The sequence below is a fragment of the Schistocerca serialis genome, chromosome 9 (assembly GCF_023864345.2).
Source record: "Schistocerca serialis cubense isolate TAMUIC-IGC-003099 chromosome 9, iqSchSeri2.2, whole genome shotgun sequence".
In the NCBI taxonomy this organism is placed as follows: Eukaryota; Metazoa; Arthropoda; class Insecta; order Orthoptera; family Acrididae; genus Schistocerca; species Schistocerca serialis.
Window position 1 is genome coordinate 283,808,630 of NC_064646.1, and position 23,259 is coordinate 283,831,888.

General features: G+C 42.9%; 1 protein-coding gene across 2 annotated transcripts in view; it reads left to right on the forward strand.

Annotated features, from left to right (window-relative positions):
* The window catches only part of LOC126418970 (uncharacterized protein CG4449), a 156,330-nt gene extending 133,985 nt beyond the window's left edge, over nt 1-22,345 (forward strand). For both annotated transcript variants that reach the window (XM_050086018.1, XM_050086017.1), the window contains exon 7: nt 20,589-22,345. In XM_050086018.1, coding sequence (XP_049941975.1) covers nt 20,589-20,887 — 299 coding nt within the window. In that variant the 3' untranslated portion in view covers nt 20,888-22,345. The remainder of the gene's footprint in view (nt 1-20,588) is intronic.
* The last annotated feature ends 914 nt before the right edge of the window (nt 22,346-23,259 follow it).

Below are 23,259 nucleotides of genomic sequence, written 5' to 3' on the forward strand. Positions count from 1 at the left end.
CCCAATGAATCTCAACCTGGTACCCGCCTTACCAACAATTAATTTTATATGATCATTCCACTTCAAATCGTTCCGCACGTATACTCCCAGATATTTTACAGAAGTAACTGCTACCAGTGTTTGTTCCGCTATCATATAATCATACAATAAAGGATCCTTCTTTCTATGTATTCGCAATACATTACATTTGTCTATGTTAAGGGTCAGTTGCCACTCCCTGCACCACGTGCCTATCCGATGCAGATCTTCCTGCATTTCGCTGCAATTTTCTAATGCTGCAACTTCTCTGTATACTACAGCATCATCCGCGAAAAGCCGCATGGAACTTCCGACACTATCTACTTGGTCATTTATATATATTGTGAAAAGCAATGGTCCCATAACACTCCCCTGTGGCACGCCAGAGGTTACTTTAACGTCTGTAGACGTCTCTCCATTGAGAACGACATGTTGTGTTCTGTTTGCTAAAAACTCGTCAATCCAGCCACACGGCTGGTCTGATATTCCGTTGGCTCTTACTTTGTTTATCAGGCGACAGTGCGGAACTATATCGAACGCCTTCCAGAAGTCAAGGAAAATAGCATCTACCTGGGAGCCTGTATCTAATATTTTCTGGGTCTCACGAACAAATAAAGCGAGTTGGGTCTCGCACGATCGCTGTTTCCGAAATCCATGTTGATTCCTACAGAGTAGATTCTGGGTTTCCAAAAACGACATGATACTCGAGCAAAAAACATGTTCTAAAATTCTACAACAGATTGACGCCAGAGATATAGGTCTATAGTTTTGCGCATCTGCTCGATGACCCTTCTTGAAGACTGGGACTACCTGTGCTCTTTTCCAATCATTTGGAACCTTCCGTTCCTCTAGAGACTTGCAGTACACGGCTGTTAGAAGAGGGCAAGTTCTTTCGCGTACTCTGTGTAGAATCGAATTTATATCCCGTCAGGTCCAGTGGACTTTCCTCTGTTGAATGATTCCAGTTGCTTTTATATTCCTTGGGCACTTATTTCGATGTCAGCCGTTTTTTCGTTTGTGCTAGGATTTAGAGAAGGAACTGCAGTGCGGTCTTCCTCTGTGAAACAGCTTTGGTAAAATGTGTTTAGTATTTCAGCTTTATGCGTGTCATCCTCTGTTTCAATGCCATCATCATCCCGGAGTATCTGGATATGCTGTTTTGAGCCACTTACTGATTTAACGTAAGACCAGAACTTCCTAGGATTTTCTGTCAAGTAGGTACATAGAATTTTACTTTCGAATTCACTGAATGCTTCACGCATAGCTCTCCTTACGCTAACTTTGACATCGTTTAGCTTCTGTTTATCTGAGAGGTTTTGGCTGCGTTTAAACTTAGAGTGAAGCTCTCTTTGCTTTCGCAGTAGTTTCCTAACTTTGTTGTTGTACCACGGTGGGTTTTTCCCGTCCCTCACAGTTTTACTCGGCACGTACCTGTCTAAAACGCATTTTACGATTGCCTTGAACTTTTTCCATAAACACTCAGCATTGTCAGTGTCAGAACAGAAATTTTTGTTTTGATCTGTTAGGTAGTCTGAAATCTACCTTCTATTACTCTTGCTAAACAGATGAACCTTCCTCCCTTTTTTTATATTCCTATTAACTTCCATATTCAGGGATGCTGCAACGACCTTATGATCACTGATTCCCTGTTCTGCACTTACAGAATCGAAAAGTTCGGGTCTGTTTGTTATCAGTAGGTCCAAGATGTTACCTCCACGAGTCGGTTCTCTGTTTAATTGCTTGAGGTAATTTTCGGATAGTGCACTCAGTATAATGTCACTCGATGCTCTGTCCCTACCACCCGTCCTAAACATCTGAGTGTCCCAGTCTATATCTGGTAAATTGAAATCTCCACCTAAGACTATAACATGCTGAGAAAATTTATGTGAAATGTATTCCAAATTTTCTCTCAGTTGTTCTGCCACTAATGCTGCTGAGTCGGGAGGTCGGTAAAAGGAGCCAATTATTAACCTAGCTCGGTTGTTGAGTGTAACCTCCACCCATAATAATTCACAGGAACTATCCACTTCTACTTCACTACAGGATAAACTACTACTAACAGCGACAAACACGCCACCACCGGTTATATGCAATTTATCCTTTCTAAACACCGTCTGTGCCTTTGTAAAAATTTCGGCAGAATTTCTCTCTGACTTCAGCCAGCTCTCTGTACCTATAATGATTTCAGCTTCAGTGCTTTCTATCAGCGCTTAAAGTTCCGGTACTTTACCAATGCAGCTTCGACAGTTTACAATTACAATACCGATTGCTGCTTGGTCCCCGCATGTCCTGACTTTGCCCCGCACCCTTTGAGGCTGTTGCCCTTTCTGTACTTGCCCGAGGCCGTCTAACCTAAAAAACCGCCCAGTCCACGCCACACAACCCCTGCTACCCATGTAGCCGCTTGCTGCGTGTAGTGGACTCCTGACCTATTCAGCGGAACCCGAAACCCCAGTGTATGATGTGACAGTTGACTGGAATCAAAAAATTCAACTATCCAAGGGTTGAAGAGCAGTGCTGTGATATAAGCCATGCCGCAGTGTCTTAGGGCTGGTAGACTACACCCATTGTTTGTGCATCTGTGAAAGCAGAACTGACCTTAGGGATCACTGATCCCTTCCGATGTTGTTCGAGTCATACAGAACCCTGTGATGGAACAAGTTTAGATTCTTCACATATTTCAAAATAAGAAAAGAAAACAATGAGCAATGCACAACGCAAAGAAAAGTAGAGTGGACATAGCATTTGATAACGGCTACCGCACAATTGCTTGCTGAAGTTGGTAGCATCATAAACGAAATAATTCAGGGGCAACCTCTACCGCTGTCTTACACAGTCATAGTTCAGAACCCTCCTGCCCCACCTAAAACTGTCATGTTAAAATGTCCACATAGTAACAACTTAAGCACACAGACAAATGTGCATATTTCTACCTAGTGACTACACTAGATGATAGAAGTTGTAGGACACCACCTAATGTTGTGTCGGGCCTCATTTTGGTCAGTGTAGTGCAACCACTTGAAGTGATGTGGATTCAACAAGTCATTGGAAGTTCCCTGCAGAAATATTGAGCCATGCTTCCTCCATAGTCCTCCATAATTGTGAAAGTGTTGCCAGTGTAGGATTTTGTGCACGACTTCTGGATACTGTCCAGTAAATCTGTGATGTGATTCATGTCAGGTGATGTGGGTGGCCAAATCGCTCGCTTGACTTATCCAGAATATTCTTCAAACCGATCGCAGACTACTGTGGCCCGGTGACATGGCGTATTGTCATCCTTAAAAAAAAATCCATTGTTGTTTGGGAACATGAAGTCTACGAATGGTTGAAAATGATTTCCAAATAGCCAAATATAACCATTTCCAACCATAATTGTTTCAGTTGGACCAGAGGACCCAGCTCATTCCATGTAAACACAGTCCACACTATTATGGAGCCACTGCCACCTTTCACAGTGCCATGTTGACAACTAGGATCCATAGTTTCGTGGGGTTTGCACTACACTCGAAGTCTACCATCAGCTCTGAGCAACTGAAATCAGGACTCATCTGATCAGGCCATAGTTTTCCAGTCGTCTAGAGTACAATTGATATGGTCACAAGCCCAGGAGAGGCACTGCAGGTGGATGTGGTACTGTTAGCAAAAGCACCTGCTTCAATCGTCTGCTGCCATAGCCTATTGAATGCCAGATTTCACCTCACTGTCCTAACAGATACGTTTGTAATACTGCTCACATTGATGTCTGTGATTATTTCGTGCAATGTTGCTTGTGTGTTGACTCTGACAATTCTATACAAACGCCACTGCTCTTGGTTAGAGGTAATGCCTGAAATTTTGTGTTCTCGACACATTCTTGACACTGTGGCTCTCAGAATTATTGGTTTTCCTAATGGTTTCCAAAATGAAATATCCCACACATCTACTTCCAACTGCTATTTCGTGTTCAAAGTCTGTTAATTCCATCATGCAGCCATAATCACATTGGTAACCTTTTCCCATGAATCACCTGAGAACAAATGACAACTCCACCAATGTGCTGCCATTTTATACTTTGTGCACACGATATGACCGCCATCTGTTTATGTGCGTATAGCTATCCCATGACTTTTACCACCTCAGTGTAAGTTTCCATAGACAGTGTGTGTCATATTCAGACCATTCAGTCAGCCGTGGGGGATATAGCATCAGAGTATAACATACAAGTGCATTGATATGCTGTTGCATTCATATATAGGTACACACTTTCTTTTGGAAACATGTTCAAACACACAGTCTCCTTCCAAATTGGGCTTTGTCAGATAAGCTAAACCAATAATTGAAAATTTCTTACTTTTTTGATGTGCAGGAAAAAAACTATTTCAAATCATCTCTGACAAAATTGTTCATGTGCACACATTTTGTTATGAAACAGCACTTGTTAAGTAATTTTGCATTTTCTCATTTTGGGGCAGAATTTGGGTTTATATTTACATTTATCACAAACGTTAATTTTGCAAGTCCCTGATAATAACACTAGAATACAACCAAAACTGCAAAAACCCTAATAAAGCACTCACTGTTCATCGGTAATTATATAAACTACTTTTCTTCCTACTGCAATGACAAATCATCAACTGTGACTGGCTCTACTGTACGAAATCAGTGATTTTTTGAAGAAACGACGTATTTTTGGTTTACTTTAGGTGCACATTGGATACCACGTTTAGTTTTGACAACTCAATGATATTTATGGTCTTCAAATTTGATACAAAGTCACTTGACTACCACACTTGGGGGGCTTTAAGGTGAACACATCAAAGCCTTGAACTTCTTGAAATGCCTTGAAAGGAGGAACTGAGGAACAGTTAGATTATATGTACTACAATGTTACTGGGCATTCATTTGGTGGGAACTCCATTACGGTTGCGACATCAAAGTGCCAGTATTTTAAGCTCATAAATGTATTGCATTGTGAGGCTATTAGAATTGCAAGTGAAGCTTGTAAGAAAGGTCTCATTCAGAGCTGTTGCCTAGAAGCGAGTGAGCAGCATCTACCCGTCTGAGGGCTGTTCATCATTGCAAAAGTCACGCATTGAGTTTCTTGGCTTCACCCTTGTTGCATATCCACCAACAGAGCAATTATTTGTCAGTTACCCACAAGGTAGGAAGTTGATAGGGATCTGGTAGATTCATCTCAAAGTGGGATGCAACATTGCAGGCGTGAAGGTTCTCCTGTGTGGTCAGAGCGAGAGAAACATGAGGCTTTAAGCCTATGGACTGTGTTTTTCATTGCAAATCATTAATTGTGGTATGTTTGTTGGTGAATATTTAAAAGGTTTTAAATTTGATGAAGGACAAGAAGTGAGAACATAAACATCACTCTCATTGTTGAGCAAATAGTCGACCTTGAGTTGGTGTTGGAAAGGGGCCTAGTGCAGTATGAGTTGACACAATGTACATTTGGAGTACAAACAAAGACACCCAGCAGTTCAAGTAAAGGGCAAGCATAGTACCTGCTCTCCCAGACAAATGTGTCTCATACTTAATGTTGCACATATCAGTAGTTCTATATGTTGTAGATACCAAGCAGTGTTTAGGTTTCAGGTAAAAAATAATTTGATGTGATTGCTAATGAAGATGTGATTACATGCTCAGTATAAAAGATTAAATAATAAATTAGGAATAAAGATAGTAAAGAATATTAAGTGACACTCTGAGTAACTGAACATAGTCTTTCAGAATACCATCTTAGGAAGGATAACTGGAAAATATTGCTTATTTCAAGTCACAACAAAACATAATTGTAATGCTGGTGGTGAACGTGATTTAGTTGTTCCTCTCGTGGGTAGCAATGAGTGACAGAAGCGATTCTATGTGTCTCATCAGCTGATAGGCGAGGAGTATTTGTGTGGATTGAACACAGGGACCTATTTCTGGGAAAGGGTGGGGTAACCGAGTATATTTAGGCTTTGACTTCCACTGTCATCTGTCTCTAAAAAGAGTGTACTAGAGGCAGACCCCATGTCCTTTTATGAATAAACCTTGTTACCTTATTGATTAAAAAAAAATTGAAGCATTGTATTTGTGTTCCATTCTCATATCTCTCTCTCTCTCTCTCTCTCTCTCTCTCTCTGTCTGTCTCTCTAGTGTGACCATTGTTCATCTTGTACTTTTAAGTACTGACAACAGTTAAAATAAATAACAAGATTTGGAATAAGTATTGATTCTTTTTTAAAAACTAACTGAAGAAAACCACATGGAATTGCAGCAAGAAGACAGAAGGTTTGTTGAATGTAATGTCAAAGCAGAGTAACTTTTGCTAAACACAAAAAGAAAATGGCCCTTTTTCCCAAAACAGGAAAGCCTTTGCAGTTCTTCAGTTTTCAATAAAAGTGTGTCATAAACTTAGCTAACATGTTGGTAAGATTTGTTGTGTGGTGACTGATTGGATGGTGTACTGTTCTAACGGTTTGGACTACTTAAAGTGGTGAAGTATGTGTGCAACCTTCCCACTTCTTTTGCATGAGTCAACTTACTTGTGAATGTGCAGCCGATCTTCTTCATTGGTTAGACGGCTACTGGAATCTCTAAAAACTTCTTGTCTGAAGAATGATGATAGCTAAAGGAAAATATAAGTCTCTCTCTCTCTCTCTCTCTCTCTCTCTCTCTCTCCCTACTTGTGAAATAAGTAGGTACTCAAAGCAATACTTTTAGTTCACTCTCAGTGTATTTCAACTTCCATAAAGAACAACTTGTCATTTCTCACATAAATATTTGACTTCTTGTAAGGTGCCCTTGTCGTCTCCCATTAGACTCCATTAAGTTACATTTACAACAGAGTTGGTTTAACAATCACGTCTCTATTACACAGATATCAGAAACATGTCTTGCCTCTAGCAAGTCCAAGTTAAGAGTTACTTAAAAGTCTTCTCAACTCAACTGTTCTTTTGTCACTAACAATAGTCACAATTACAAAACAGCACAGAATAACACAGAAGTTCCTTGATTCTTCCGTGTGCTTTCACTATGACTTCCATGGATCGACTGACAAGTACTTGTCGGTGCCATTCGACCGCCGTGCCTACAGTCTTCTCATGACAAATTTCAGACCTGCACATACAGACAGGTGATGCACAGTAGATAGTGTTCCTTTCTCCCACTCACATCTAAAATATTGTGTGTTCGAAATGGTGGAAGACCGAGTGGTTCTAGAATTTACGCAGGCATTCTTGAATCACTACACTGCAGTGATTGGGTAAGGTCAAGATAAGTAAAATGATGCAATATAATGGTGTATGTAACAGTAATGAATGTGTGTTATTGGTTGTCTGCTGTGCTTTGTTGTAAGATGTTATGATTGGTACACTGAGTGCCACTTAGGCTTCTAATAGCAAGCATCAGTGACAAGTACAATCAGTAAAATAACAGGTTGCACCAGTACTATTGTAGTGATGGTAGTGTCTTGGGCAGGTAGTAATTAGACATTGACATGGCAATTCAAGATAGTTGTTAGTATGTTGCAGTGTCTGTCTATAGTACTAAGCGACTCTCCTGGAACCTGGTACCAATTGCAGGTTGCTTGTCTAATGGCTTCCAAGGGCAACAAAAAATTGATTTTTAATATTTTGTGTGATTATTGCCAAATTTAAAAATTTAAAATGCTGTCATAATCTACTTTTTAAGAGGTATAATCTTATATTAAAAGTTTAACATACTAAGGCAAGTATTACAGTTAGAAACTGTGTTTGTCTTGAGGCAGCATAATTCATGGTGTGCAAATACCCAGATTATATTCATCCAGTATTTGAGAATAAGGGCTCTTAGGGACCTGGAACAGACTTCATACTTAATTTCAAACCTTTATGAAAGCTGTCATTGCTGACAACCCCACCTTCCTCCCCCACCCCACCCCAAATAATGAAGTGAAAAAAGTTTATCATTTGCTACACTTTTGCTGGTCATGTAGCAAAACTTCAGCATCAGACATGGTATTTTAATTTATTACTTCTTTACTACGGACCTTATTTGTAGCACAGTCAGCAGACAGTATCCATGTATACCATTGAATGTACATGCAAAATGATACCATTGTATGATGTACAGTTCAGGAGATATGACATAATAAATATTGAGATACGTTTGCTTAAAATAGTCTGCAAATTTCCAAAACTACATTCATCCAGTGTAGCACTTAACATGTTAACTCATTTGTAAAGTGTTAATTCATGCTGATTTGCAGACAAAAGTTTCTCCGTCTCAAAAACATTTATTATAATCATACTCAGAATATGTTCCATAATTCTGCAGCAAACCAGTGTTACGGATATTGGTCTGTAATTTTATGGGTCTGTTCTTTTACCATTCGAACATGCACTTTTTTGCAATTGCTTGAGACTTTGTGCTGGACAAGAGATTTATAATAAATCCAAACTAAGTAAGGGATCAGTGCTGTATAGTGCTCTCTGTAAAACCAGATTGGGATTCTATCCAGATGTGGTGGCTTGTTTGTATTTATCTCCTTCAGTTGCTTCTCTACGCCAGGGATACCTAGTACTAAGTCCTCCATATGGGAGTCTGTGGGATATTCAAATTACAGTATGTACAATTCTCTTTCATGAAGGGTTTCTTAAATACAAAATTTAAAACTTCAGTTTTCCTTTTATCGTGTTCCTTTGCCATGCCAGACTAGGCACTGATTGACTCGATGGAAGCCTTTGACTCGCTTCGCGCAGTTCGTTGTGCCTGACAAAGAATCATCACTAACTTGACCTCATATTTTAAGGAGAAAAAAAGCACATTTGTAAATTATCAATCCCACCATTCAATCCTGTGTGAAAATTTGGGCCACAATTCTGATAGCATGCAGTACAGCTTGTAAACTTCAGCTCACACCAGTTGTCTGTTACTTGCTCTGCTCCGCTGCAGCCACCTAATGCCCTAGTGTGAAGCACTGTTTGGTGGAATGACTGCCAGAGCCCTTTTATATGCAAAATGTAGAAGGCAAGAGAAGAAGAGGGAGGAAGTGGTCGCATCCACCCAGCATGTTTTGAAATCTTGTTCGAGAACATGTTATTCCGTGCAAAAAAAAAGTAAGCGCTACGAGTATGTAATATGTCACCACCATGCTGTGCGGTGTCGGTTGTAGTTGGAATGCACCTCTGTGATGCACAGTAACAAACTCTGGTAACCGACAAGAGTGAGAAACCACCACAAATGGTCACACAAATTAATTTAAAACAAGGATACTGCCACACAATGGAAAAGTCTTATTTAAGTGAATATTAATAAGACTGGCCAAATTATGTGTGATACAAATGAGTGCCACACCACTGACATAGACTTATTAATGGGAGTGGGATTTTCTAACTATGAAGAATTAGATTTATTGTCTTTAAACATGAAAGTTACCCACTGATATATTAAAAAGAACCATTGACAAACAGACAAGAAATTATAACGCTAAAGCGTAACCTTATGACAAGTGGGCTGGGGGGATGAAAGACAGTTACATTAATAATTTGTAGACCTGACCATTGACTGTACAAGTTGCTAATTATATGTAGAAAGTATCTGGAAAGGTAGGTGCGAACATTATAGGATTGCCAAAATGCACATTGAGGGCAGGGCAGGAGCCTGGATGTGTGACTTTAAAACTGCGAACTTGCTCCTGAAGAGAGTGAATTAACTTGATGTCTGAAAGGCATTGGCAGGAGCAATGATGTCACATCTTATGAAACGCACAGAGCATAATTAAGGAAGGCGGCAGCAGTAGTGGCTATCGAATATGATTTTAGCCCTTTCTTTGCTCTTAATGCTCAAGTACAGACATCCTTCTAGCGGCAGCTAGGTATATCTCATCAGCCTTCTCTTAAGAAGTCTCTCTCCTGTCCTAAATTCTGCTAAAGCCTAACAGGAAGTCATTACAAAAGCCTAAATTGAAGTGTACTCTTCCATGTCCTAATGTGAAGTATTTACTCTCCTGAAAATGTAAAGCAAATTGACTCGGTGAATGCTCCACAACTTGGCTGTCTTTTCCCCAGAGGAGGAACTCGCCACCAAGTGAGCACAGAGATTGCGATTTCTGACAAATGAAATATATTTAACTGCATCAAACAATCTCCTACTCTTTTTCTATGTCATTATTCTTAAATCAGTTGATCAGAGGCAGGGAAATGGAGCCAGGAGACTTCTCTCACTCCATAACATGATTCTAAAACTGACAAATGACAAACTTGGCACATAGTCCCCAAGTCAAAAGCATGCTGACACAGATAACCCAATAGGAATTCTGTATTCTGAAAATTTTGAACAAGCCATTAGCTGGCATGGCTATGGGGCCATGGTGCCTTCCATGCTGGGCTATATGAAGTGATCTAGGTACTTCAGTCTGGAACCGCGTGACCGCTACGGTCGCAGGTTCGAATCCTGCCTCATGCATGGATGTGTGTGATGTCCTTAGTTCTAAGTTCTAGGCGACTGATGACCTCAGAAGTTAAGTCGCATAGTGCTCAGAGCCATTTGAACCATATATGAAGTGACTCCTGTGTAGAAGTTTTTTATCTAGTCAAAAGGGGCTCTTTCCAGAATGCTGTGTCTTTAAGTGAATACAGCATGAGTACTCCCTGCTGCACGGGGGTTAAGGGTGCAGGTGAATGGTATTCTGGCTGCCTCCCGAAACCCATTCTAGCTGGATCAAGTTTATAACTCTGCCGTGTTCACTTAAGGGGGGCCTTATCTTGTGCTGTCCAGCCTTGCTGTAAACACTTAAAAACTCTAGCATACTATAGAGAGAAGGGAAGAAAAACAGTGAATGAAAACAATTGCAGGTGGTACTGATCCAGGTGTGCAATTACTGAGCAATGTGACTGAATGACTACTTGTTCAAGGTAATTTGCAGATCATGCTCCGAAATATGTTAGTGAACAGTTTCAGAGGAAAATGGCTGTGTAACAACACACAAATACAGTTTGAACAATATTGTTATATTTTGATATACAAATTATTAAGGAACGAACTTAACAATTCTCAAATTGCTGTTAAATCATGCCAATCATGTTGAAGAATTGTTCATCTGCTGCAAACTTACTTTTCTGTAACAGTGCCAGCTTTAAAATACCAAGAAAATAACACAGAACAGCTATGTTAGTAACTAGATTATGCTAAGCTACGTAGTTTCATTCATTTACACCGCATTTGTGAATCACAACATAAAAATGTTCAAAGTAGAGAGGTCTCTGGCAACATCTAGAGGTTAGAAACTGCAAACTTTGAAGCAATGTATAAATCATGTTACCATAGTCAAAGCAGTATTTCACAAATATTTTATTCACTCCACTTTACAATACATCACACTTGGGCATTAAGCAGCTGAGGAGGGTGAAACGTGACAAACATCCTGTGCATGCAAAAGTTTAAAAGCTGAACTTTCAGAAAGTCTTAACTATGTGCTAGCCAAATTGTGGCCCAAACTTATGCACAGAATTGATTGCTGGGACATTTATCTTACAAGTGTGCTTTTTTCTCCTTAAATATGAGAGATCAAGTTGGTAGATGTTTCCTTGTGAGAGTTAACAATTGCCAATGTTGGATTCAACATATTGTTGAGATTAAAAACCATCATCACACTTCTTTAAATCATTAATCAACCATATTTCAGTAGCTCCCCCGAAAACTGAATCCAAGAAAGATGAAACATGTTGAAGGCAGAACAACTTGTTATTCAACCTTAAATATGGCCCCCCTGCGGGTTCGGGGGTAAGAATAGGCCCGCGGTATTCCTGCCTGTCGTAATAGGCGACTAAAAGGAGTCTCAAACGTTTCGGCCTTATGTGATGGTCCCCTGTCGGGTTTGACCTCCATATCTCAAAATTTTTCCGAAGAGCGAGCCGGCTGGGGAAGGACACCTTACTTGGTGCTTTGTGTCCATCTTGCATTGAGAACTTTCGCCAGCTTATTCGTCGTTGCATTGCAGTCCTGTCTGCTCTCCATCTCTTGGGCGTGGATCCGTTCCTGTGTGCACTTTCTGCCATGCAATGTGCAGTGCCACTTTCTGCACTGATGGCGACCATGGACTACATGTCGCCTAAAATCCAACACGGTAGCTAGTCCGTTGTGGTGGGCTGCCATGTACCCTGTCGGTTGTAGCCCCCCTGACAACACAGGGATCGCTCTACTGATGCCTGCGCCGTTTACTCCCCATGTATGCCAAGGAGTAGATGCCCATCTCCCTGGGGCATCAGGACTCCTGGCAATGGCCATCCTGCCAGATGGCCTTTGCTGTGGCTGGGTAGCGCCCGTGGGGAGGGCCCGTGGTCGGAGTAGGAGGCATCAGGGTGGATGACGTGCAATGAAGCATGGCACATCATCTCTTGCTGGTGGCCAGCCACCAGCAGTCTCTAAGTGTTTGAAAGCTCACTTTAAGGCTCATGTGTATGACCCTAAATCGTTCCCCTCCCTGGCCACACCATGGGAGGAACGAAAGGCTATGAATGACAGTGAAATGTATTTGCCCCGGTATCTTGTCTGTACCAGAGCTGACGGGGAATCATTTGTGTCCGTGAAGCCGCAGTTCTCTGCAGAGCATTTAGAGGACAAGTTCGGGGAGGTGGAGGGCTTGTCCAAAATGCGGTCAGGGTCAGTCTTAATCAAAACAGCATCCTCTGCCCAGTCATGAGCCTTGCTCGCTTGTACAAAGCTGGGGGATGTTATTGTTGTTATCACCCCACATAAAAGCTTAAATGTGGTCCAGGGCATTATTTTCCACTGAGATCTTCTTTTACAGTCCGATGACGAGCTGCGTGCCAACTTAGAGCGGCGAGGTGTCCATTTCGTCTGGCGCATCCACTGGGGTCCGAGGGATCATCAAGTTGCCACCGGTGCCTTCATCTTGGCCTTCGAGGGTGACACATTACCTGAGAAGGTCAAGGTGATGGTCTACCGTTGTGATGTAAAACCCTATATCCCTCCCCCGATGCGGTGCTTCAAGTGTTGGAAGTTCGGCCATATGTCTTCTCGCTGTGCTTCCACCCTCATCTGTTGCGATTGTGGTCGACCATCCCATCCTGATACTCCATGTGCCCTGCCTCCCATCTGTGTCAACTGCGGGGAGCACCATCCCCCTTGCTCGCCGGACTGTAAGATTCTACAGAAGGAACGGAAAATAATGGAATACAAGACCCTGGATAGACTGACCTACACTGAGGCTAAGAGTAAGTTTGAACGACTACATCCAGTACGCATGACGTCCTCTTATGCCGCCACTCTCACTCCTGCTACAGTTCCCATAGCTGCACCACACACTGTCGCCTCTCAGAGCCAGAGGACCACACCTGCCCCCTTGATGGTGGGGGGAACTTCACTCCCTGTTGCTCCTGCTCCATCTACTTCAGGAGCAACACCCCCCCTCCCTCCCAACCATTGGGGACATCAGTTCCCCCTTCCCAGCCAGAGAAGCGTAAGACTTCTTCGGCTCCTCTCGCCAGGAAGGGGACCTCCCTTCACAAGTTCTGACCGGTTTAAAAGCGGACACCCGCAAGTGGCTCAAACAACCACCGGTCGCTGGTCGTAGGGCCTCATGGTCGTCGTCCGTCCCTGAGACTGACCCAGTGAAGCCCTCCCAGCCTGAACCACCGAAGGCGTCCCTCAGATGCCATGGATGTCACTCGTGCGGGTACTGAATCAGTGGCGAGTGAACAAGCGGCGTAAACTGCCTTCCCAGTCCCTTCACGCCTTTCTGAGCCATGGACAATATCATCCTCCAGTGGAACTGCAGTGGTTTCTTCCATCATCTAGCTGAGCTCCGACAACTTATCAGCCTTCACCCTTTCTTCTGCATTGTTCTTCAGGAAACTTGGTTTCCAGCAATGCGAATTCCCGCCCTCCGTGGCTATCGGGGTTATTATAAGAACTGGGCAGCTTATGAAAGGGTGTCTGGTGGCGTCTGCATCTATGACCTTCACTCTTCACAGCGAGTCTGTCCGTCTACAAACACCTTTAGAGGCTGTCATTGTTAGGGTGTGGACACCACAGGCTGTTACCGTCTGCAGTCTTTACCTTCCACTGGATGGTGATGTCCCACAGCATGTCCTGGCTGCACTGATAGCCCAATTGCCGCCACCTTTCTTGTTTCTTGGCGACTTCAATGCCCATAACCCTCTGTGGGGTGGGTCAGTGGCAACAGGTCGAGGCGCCACCGTTGAGCGTGTATTTCCATTTTAAATGATAGTGCCTTCACACATTTCAGTGTGGTGCATGGCATGTACTCCGCCATCGACCTTTCAATCTGCAGCCCTAGCCTCTTACCTTCTGTCCAATGGAGTGTGCATGATGACCTGTGTGGTAGTGACCACTTTCCGATCTTTCTGTCACTGCCACAGCGTCACTCTTCTGGGCACCCTTGCAGATGGGCTATGAATAAGGCTGACTGGGATTTGTTCTGCTCCATTGCCGCTATTGAGCCTCTTTCTAATGACGCCATTGATGTGGTGGTTCACTCGGTCACCACCGCCATCATTACTGCCGCAGAATCTGCCATTCCCCATTCTTCTGGGTCCCCTCGGCGGCGGACTGTGCCTTGGTGGTCGTCTGAGATTGCTGAGGCGATTAAAGATCACCGGCAGGCGCTCCAGTGTCACAAGCGGCATCCATCTTTAGAAAACGTCGTGGCCTTTAAACGGCTCTGTGTGTGGGCCCGCCGCATCATTCGCCAACACAAGCAGGAGTGCTGGGACGGTATGTGTCCACCATTGGCCTCCATGTCTCTCCATCGCAGGTCTGGGCCAAGATTCTACGCCTCTATGGCTATCTGACCCCTGTCAGCGTCCCTGCGCTCTCACTGAATGGAGCAGTTTGTACTGACTCCGACGTAATTGCCAACCGCTTGGCAGAGCATTTTTCTCTGAGTTCCTCTTCTGTGAATTACCCACTGGCCTTCCGCTCCATTAAAGAGCGGATGGAATGTCGGAGCCTTTCATTTCGCACCCACCATCCTGAATCCAACAATGTTCCATTCAGTGTGTGGGAATTTCACAGTGCCCTAGCTGCTTGCCCTGATACCGCTCCTGGGCCAGATCACATGCACTGTCAGATGCTGAAACACCTTTCAGTGGACTGCCAGCGACGCCTCCTCGAGCTTTACAATCGTCTCTGGGTCGAGGGTGAGTTTCCGTCGCAATGGCGGGAAAGTATTGTCATCCCTGTTTTGAAACCTGGCAAGAACCCCTTGGAGGTGGACAGCTACCACCCCATTAGCCTCACTAACGTTCTTTGCAAGTTGCTCGAATGGATGGTGAGCCGGTGATTGAGTTGGGTACTCGAGTCTCAGGGCCTCCTGGCTCTGTCTCAGGGTGGGTTCCGTAAAGGCCGCTCTGCCGCCGACAATCTGGTGAGGCTGGAGTCAGCCATCCGTACGGCCCTTGCCCGCCGTCAGCACCTCGTCATTGTCTTTTTCGACATGCCGAAGGCATACGATATGACATGGCGCCATCACATCCTCTCTATGCTTCATGATTGGGGTCTTCGGGGTCCGCTGCTGATTTTTCATACACAATTGTCTGTCGCATTGTACCTTCCGCATGCAAGTCGCGGCCTCCCATAGTTCCTCTTGATTTCAGGAGAACAGGGTTGCACAGGGGTCTGTTTTAAGTGTCTGCCTGTTTTTAATTGCAATTAACGGGCTCGCTGCGGCCGTGGGAACGTCTGTCTCAGCATCCTTGTATGCTGACGACTTCTGCCTCTACTACAGCTCCATTGGCATTGCCGCTGCTGAACGTCAGCTGCAGGGCACTATCCGCAAGGCGCAGTCTTGGGCTGTAGCGCTTGGCTTCCAGTTTTCGGCTGCCAAGACCTGTGTTATGCATGTCTGCCGACGACGCTCAGTTCACCCTGAGCCGCAGCTTTATCTTGCCAGCGAACGTCTTGCTGTGGTGGAGACACATCGCTTTTTGGGTGTGGTTTTTGATGCTCGGTTGACTTGGCTCCCACATATTTGGCAGCTTAAGCAGATGTGTTGGCGGCATCTTAATGCTCTGCGATGCTTGAGCCACACCAGGTGGGGCGCCGACCGCTCGACCCTCTTACGGCTCTACCAGGCATTAATCCAGTCCCGTCTGGATTATGGAAGCCTGGCTTATGGTTCAGCATCCCCATCTGCATTGCGTGTGCTGGACCCAATTCTTCACAGCGGGATCTGACTTGCCACTGGTGCTTTCTGGACCAGCTCTGTGGACAGCATACTTGTGGAGGCAGGTGTCCCTCCACTGCGGTTATGGCGCCAACATTTACTGGTTGCTTATGCTGCGCATGTTTGTAGCTTGCCCGGGCATCCTAATTATCGTCTCCTGTTCCCGCAGTCAGTCGTCCATCTCCCAGAACGTTGGCCCCGGTCGGGTTGTACGATCGCCGTCCGCGTCAGAGAGCTTCTCTCCGGGTTTGGGGTTTACCCTCTTCCACCTCCTTTTTGGGCCCCTCTGCGTACACCCCCGTGGTGTGTGCCCCGCCCTTGCCTTCGGCTCGACTTGGCCCAGGGCCTGAAGGACTCAGTCCCTTTGGAGGCCTTCCACCGCCATTTTTCTTCCATCCTATCCATGTATCAGGGCTCTGGTGTTGTTTATACTGACGGTTCGATGGTTGCTGGTCGTGTCGGTTATGCTCTAAATCTGGGGGGCCATTACGAACAACGATCCTTGTTGGCTGGCTGCAGCGTTTTCACTGCTGAGCTGGTCGCCATCTTTCTTGCCCTAGAGTATATCCACTCCTGCTCAGGTGAGTCCTTCGTTATCTGTAGCGACTCCCTGAGCAGTTTTCGAGCTATCGACCAGTGTTTCCCTTGCTCTCGTCTGGTGATGGCTGTCCAGGAGTCCCTCCATGCTCTTGCCCATTGCGGATGCTCTGTGGTATTTGTGTGGACCCCAGGCCATGTTGGGATACCCGGCAATGAACATGTAGACCGCCTGGCGAAAGAGGCCACCAGTAAACCATCTCTGGACATTGGCCCTCCGGAGACTGATTAGAGGGCAGTCTTACGCCGCGCAGTTTTCACGCTTTGGGACGCTGAATGGCACGATCTGACCACACGTAATAAACTCCGTGCTGTCAAGGAGACGACAGCTGTGTGGCGATCATCCATGCAAGCCATTCGCAGGGACTCAGTCGTCCTTTGTCGGCTCCGCATCGGAGACACCCGGCTGACGCATGGATATTTACTGAGCCGTGGGGACCCACCTCTCTGTCGCTGCGGGGCGGTTTTGATGGTGGTGCACATTTTATTGTCCTGTCCACTTTTAGCTATGCTCAGGCGGACATTTGCGCTGCCTGATACGCTCCCTGCCCTTTTAACTGATGACCCTGCTATGGCAGACTTAGTTTTCCGTTTTATTCGGGCAGGGAAGCCCCATCATCAACTAATCTAAGTGCTTGTCTTTCTGTGTTGATTCTGGCCTATAGCCTCCGATTTTAGTCTGATTTTTTAGTGTGTTTCTTGGTGGTTGGCTTTTCCTTTTTTGTCTCTATGGTCGGCCAACCATTGTCACACTCTGTGTGATTATAACTCGTTTTGTCTGATCTCTGTCTGAGTCTTTCTTGTCCTGTGTCGTCTGCCGTCTTTTCTGTTGTTCGTTTTTTTATTCTCTGTGGGTGTTTTTAGTTTTTGGAAAAAGGGACCGAGGACCGTAGTCTGGTCCCTTTAATCCCCCAAACCGACTGACCGACCTTAAATATGGAATTCTATACCTAGAAGTAACAGAAGAATCCATAGATAAGATGAAACAGACATTAAAGTCTGGATATTCTTGTAGCCCATGCTGTATCTTGGCGTCCTACAGTGCTTATTCATGGCAGATTGATCAGACACAAGCAGGTGCGTATAGTGTCGATGTTCCGTGCACTGTACATAAAGTATGTCTGCTATACAGCAAGCCACACAAAGAGAGAGAATTTTATACTTGACTGCCTTAGAATCCACAGACTTATTTCTGCTAATCAAATATGCTACATCACTGAGAGGTGACACTTGTTTAATGTTAATGCAGGCTGTCACTAAATGCTCGGACTTGTACAGATATAGTGTTTGCTACATGGATATTTTGGTTAATTATAGTGGCTTATAGAGTTAAAATACCTAAATGAAGATGAAATTGATGATTTTCTAAGAAATAATTATACTTGAGTGTGGTTAATTTTTAATTTTTGTGAAACTGTGATGACAACCCACATTAATGTAAAAGGGGTAATAAAAGTGAGATTTGTGCATTTGGTGAAGGAGTTTACTGTAAGAGTAAAGTGGCATTGGACAATATTAATGACCCGGGAAATGCTGTCTTCTACTCTTGTCAAAGACATACATCTGTAACAGGCATGTCATTTCTGCTCTTTGCATCACACTCATTCACAAGAACATTATTTGTTTGAATAAAGGATGTCACCAGTAGCTATAAAAGTTCATTGTTCCAGCCACGATATACACAGATGGAAAAAATTCAGAACACCAAAAAATAATTAGTGAAGAGTAATGAAATTTCGGGGAAACATTTGTCTAGGTAACACATTTAGGTGGATAACATTGCAGGATCACATGTTGATGCAAGCATGAGATAAGCTGTTGCAAATGTTAAATGCTGGTACCAGTGTAACCACCAGAATCTTGAATGCAAACATGCACACATTGTGTTGTACAGGTGCCAGATGTTAGTATGTGGGATGGAGTTCCATGTCTGTTGCACTTGGTCAGTCAATACAGGGACAGTTAAAGCTGTTTGTAGATGACACCAGAATTGTCATCCGATGATGTCTCATAAGTGCTGGATTGGAGACATCTGGTGATTGAGCAGGCCAAGGCAACATGTCGACATTCTGTAGAACGTATGCGTTTACAACAGCTGTATGTGGGCAAGTGTTGTTATCCTGTTGAACACCACCCTCTGGAATGCTGTTCATGAATGGCAGAATAACAGGTTGGATTGGCGGAGTGGTGTACAAATTTGCAAGTCAGTGTGCATGGGATAACCACAAGAATCGTCCTGCTGTCATACAAAATTGCATCTAGACCATAACTTCAGGTGTAGATCCAGTGTGTCTAGTACACACACATTACTTGCAGGCTCTCAAATAGCCTCCTCTTAACCCACACACACTCACCACTGGCACTGAGGCAGAACCAGGTTTCATCAGAAAACACACTGGATCTCAACCCTGATCTCCAGTGAGCTCTCACTTGACACCACTGGAGTTGCAAATGCTAGTGGTTTGGGGTCAGTGAAATGTATGCTACAGGGCTTCTGGCTCAGAGCTGTTCTTGAAATAACTGATTTGTAACAGTTTTTTGTGTCACTATGGTGCCAACTGCTGCTCAAATTACTGCTGCAGATGCACTGTGATGCACGAGAGCTGCACTCCAAACACAATAGTCTTCCCTCTTGGTAGTGACACATGGCTGTCTGGTGTCCAGTCTTCTTGCGATACTAATTTCTAGTGACCAATGCTGTCAGCTGTCATGTACACCTTATCATAGTCTTATTACATGATCTCATTCCAACCCAGTGAGGTGTGGTTAATGGCATCTTTGTTGCCTGATAGGCAGTCTTGACTAACATCAGCTCACCACATCCAGTCTCAAAGGTAACTAATGCTCTCGACTGTTACAGTGTGTATTTAAAGCAAACCTTATTTCTATACTTGTGGTGACACTACTAGTGCCACTTTTATGTGGGTGGTGCAAATTTGAATAGACATCAGCTTTCATATGTAGAAACACACCAGCCAACTTTCATTTATGTTGCACAACTCCTTCTTGGTGTTACAGTTTTTTTTTCCTCCATCTGTGTTCTCGCAAAATAAGTGTTTCACAGTGCTGATTGATCCCAACCTTGCATGGAATTTTTCTACATATCAGTGGATTGCTTTTAAACTTGCCATGCTGTGTTTTTCACAGTTCTCCACAGTTCGTGTTGTACTGATCAGTCGTATGATAAATTTTTTCTTCCACTGTTTGCTTCGCTGGTCATTGTTTTAATGTTTACAGAGTTAACTTAAACTTTGCGCACTCTTTCTGTTTTCACAGCGCTCTCTCTCTCTCTCTCTCTCTCTCTCTCTCTCTCTCTCTCTCTCTCTCTCTCTCTCTGAGACACCGGATGAGGTGGCACAGTGGTTATCACACTGAATTGCTTCAGGCAATTGCTGGTATGGTTCCTTTGAAAGGGCACAGCTGACTTACTTCCCTAATCCGATGGGGGTGATAACCTTCGTGTTTGGTCCCCTCCCCCAAGTCAACCACTCTCTATCTCTATCTCTCTCTCTCTCTCTCTCTCTCTCTCTCTCTCCCTCTCCCTCTCTCCCTCTCTCTCCTCACCACCCTCCTTCACCCCAGCCCATCCCATCCCCTCATTCTGTGTAAAAAAAAGTGCCACTTTGGAGTAGGCAATGTAGGTATCCTCATTTGGGCATTTATGTCAGCTGCATCCCAGTCATCAGTCTTAATGAGGCAAAAATTTCATGCATGTGTTTTCAAATGGAAATGATTCAATTTCTTTAACAAAAAATTTTAGTTTAAATTTTTGTTTCATGTATGAAGTGTTAGTAATTGTTCTGATTACTTCCAGATGGAGGTGTAACCACTCTAAATGCTCCAGCACCAACTGCAGTTACCCATGAAGAAGACTTAAATGATGAAGATGTAGAGCTAAAAATTTTATGTAAAGATAGGAAGAAGCCATTAACTGTTAAAATTCACAAAGATGAGAAAATGAAAGTTCTTATGATAAAAGTTGCTGAGATGTTGGAAATGCCTCAGGAAAGACTGAAGTTTATGTTTGATGGTGAACTTTTGAACTCGAGTGATACTGCTGTGGATCTGGAACTTGAAGGTGGAGAATGTATTGAAGTGAATGTTATTGCATAGAATGCACTCGTTTATACCAGATAAATTAGTCAGGAACATATGTGACTTTTAGGAAAACAAATCATTTAAAAAATGTGGTAAAATGTTGGTAATTTCTTTTAATCAATCATTTGTTTCACTTATTAATGGAACATACATAGAAACTATTTGTGTGCATGTGGGGAGGGAGAGGCGGGCAGGGGTTTATTGTTTTAGAACCTTTTGAATAAACTGTAGTTTCATTTAAAAGTCTGTAGTGTCCTTTGCCGACACACAAACAACATTGTCATTGAATGTAATTGTTGGTTTCTTGGAGATTCCATTGATCTTAGTTGCACCTCTCACACAATTGCAGTACATTTTCTCAGTGAAAAATGGCATTGTGCTGCCCATCACATGATTTCTTATGTCATAGTTTTTTTTCATGCATATGTGATTTACCCTTAAAAGTGTTCAATCTTGCTCTTTCTCTCGTAATTTTTATTTCCGTTTTACATTTAGTGATTTGTACTTTACTATGTTCAGTCCATCTATCCCTCTCTCAAACACGCAAAGACTTCTTAGGTTTTAATGTAGCTCTTTGTTTTATAGTTCCAAATGATTTTAATATAAAAATGATTTTGGCATATGCTGGATAGTTTGAAATTGTGTGTGGGTATATTCCATTTTATAGCAGTCTTTTGGAAAAGAGTGGCACCAATCAAAAAATAAACAAACCAATGTGTCCGTCATCACCTAATGTACAAAACTGACTGTGAACGTAAGTCTCTTGTGTGCTGATTTACCTATAGTCATACATAGTGTATCCCTGTAAAAACTGCAAAGAAGAGCACATTCTTGTATTTGTCTTTGTTTTAATTTTTCTTACAGACCTCCAAGTAAAGGAAGACTTTTGTGTGCATATTGTTCTAGTTTTACAATTCAAAACATTAACAAATATGATGTTAACTTTAAGTTATAATGTAGGTGTTTGAAAGAGTTCTGTAGACAGACATGTTGATAGGGTTGCTGTTGATGAGAAATAAAAACTTAAATAGTCTGAAGATTAGGAATAGGAAGAGGAGGGAATTTCTGTTTTAAATGAGTGGATGGTAGCGGTGATAGGTCAATGATTGATCCTTACATGAACTATGATATGCTGTCATTCGCCTTCCTTTTCCTCCAGTAGCACTTAGAAAAGTTTTTTCCTCTTCCTGTTATGTAATTTATTATTCATAAGAGTTATTTGTGTTTATCTCTTTTTGAATACTGTCACTGTTTTTACGTGTTTAACTTCGTATATCTGTTGTCATGACTGAGCGATGTAGATATTTTATTTGATGTTTTCAGTGTAAATAAAATATATTTCTACATGTACAAGACACAATAAAATATCTAAATTGTTTTATAGTATCATTGCTCCTTTAGAATAGATCAGATTAAAATGTGTGTTTTGTATTGATGGACTGCTAGTTCAAAAATAAATCAACAGTGAAGTAATATGTTCTTAATGCCAGTATCTTTATTACAGTGCTTTTTACATCCCTCTTTGTACAAGGGACACAATAACATTTTCTGGGTTCAACAATTGCTTGACATGTTTTACCCCTATAGTCTCAAAATATTTACCATCACTTTGTGCACACAGATCCATCCTCCTAAACAAAGCCTCCAGTCATTAGTTCATGTTCTTTTGAGTTATCAGCTAATGCTGTTTTGCTGTCTGCGAACCTTAAAAACTTTCAAAACTGCAGCTGTGAAAATTGCCCTTGAACTTCAGCAGTTGGAAAAAATAACATGGAGCAGAGTCATCTGGTACAGCAACCGTATGTAGAATATTCGAATTAAAAACAGTTTTGGTTGCAATTTATTCTTATATTAACAACACGTTTGGCCCGTGTAGGGCACCTTTAGATTATCTACAAGGATAACAAAATGAGCGCAAATTAAAATATGGTCCTGGCATGCATAATTCTAAATGTGAATGATGAATTATTGCTAACCTTAAAGTTTTCCTTTTACAGCATTTTAACACCCGTAAGACGGCTCTGTGCTGGATTGGTGCACGTGTCAAATGAGATAAACCCCCCAGAGGCCTAGTCGAAAACGACTATGCCATGATGTAGTGTAAAATAAATAATCCAACTACAAGAAACATACATTAATAAAGTTGTACCAGCAGGTCAGAATGGTGCAATGGTTTGGACCAAACTCACAAAAAAAGTATACACTATAAACAACAAACAGAAGAGGTGCCACCACAAGCTCGTGCCAGGAATGTCAATGAGCAATGGAATGAAGTGTACATACAGTTACTGCAGAGGACACATATAGGTGTCGTTAAAAGCAATTATGTGGCAGTCAACGTATTGAATGCTCAAAATAAATAAATAAATAAATCTAAAAATGATTGA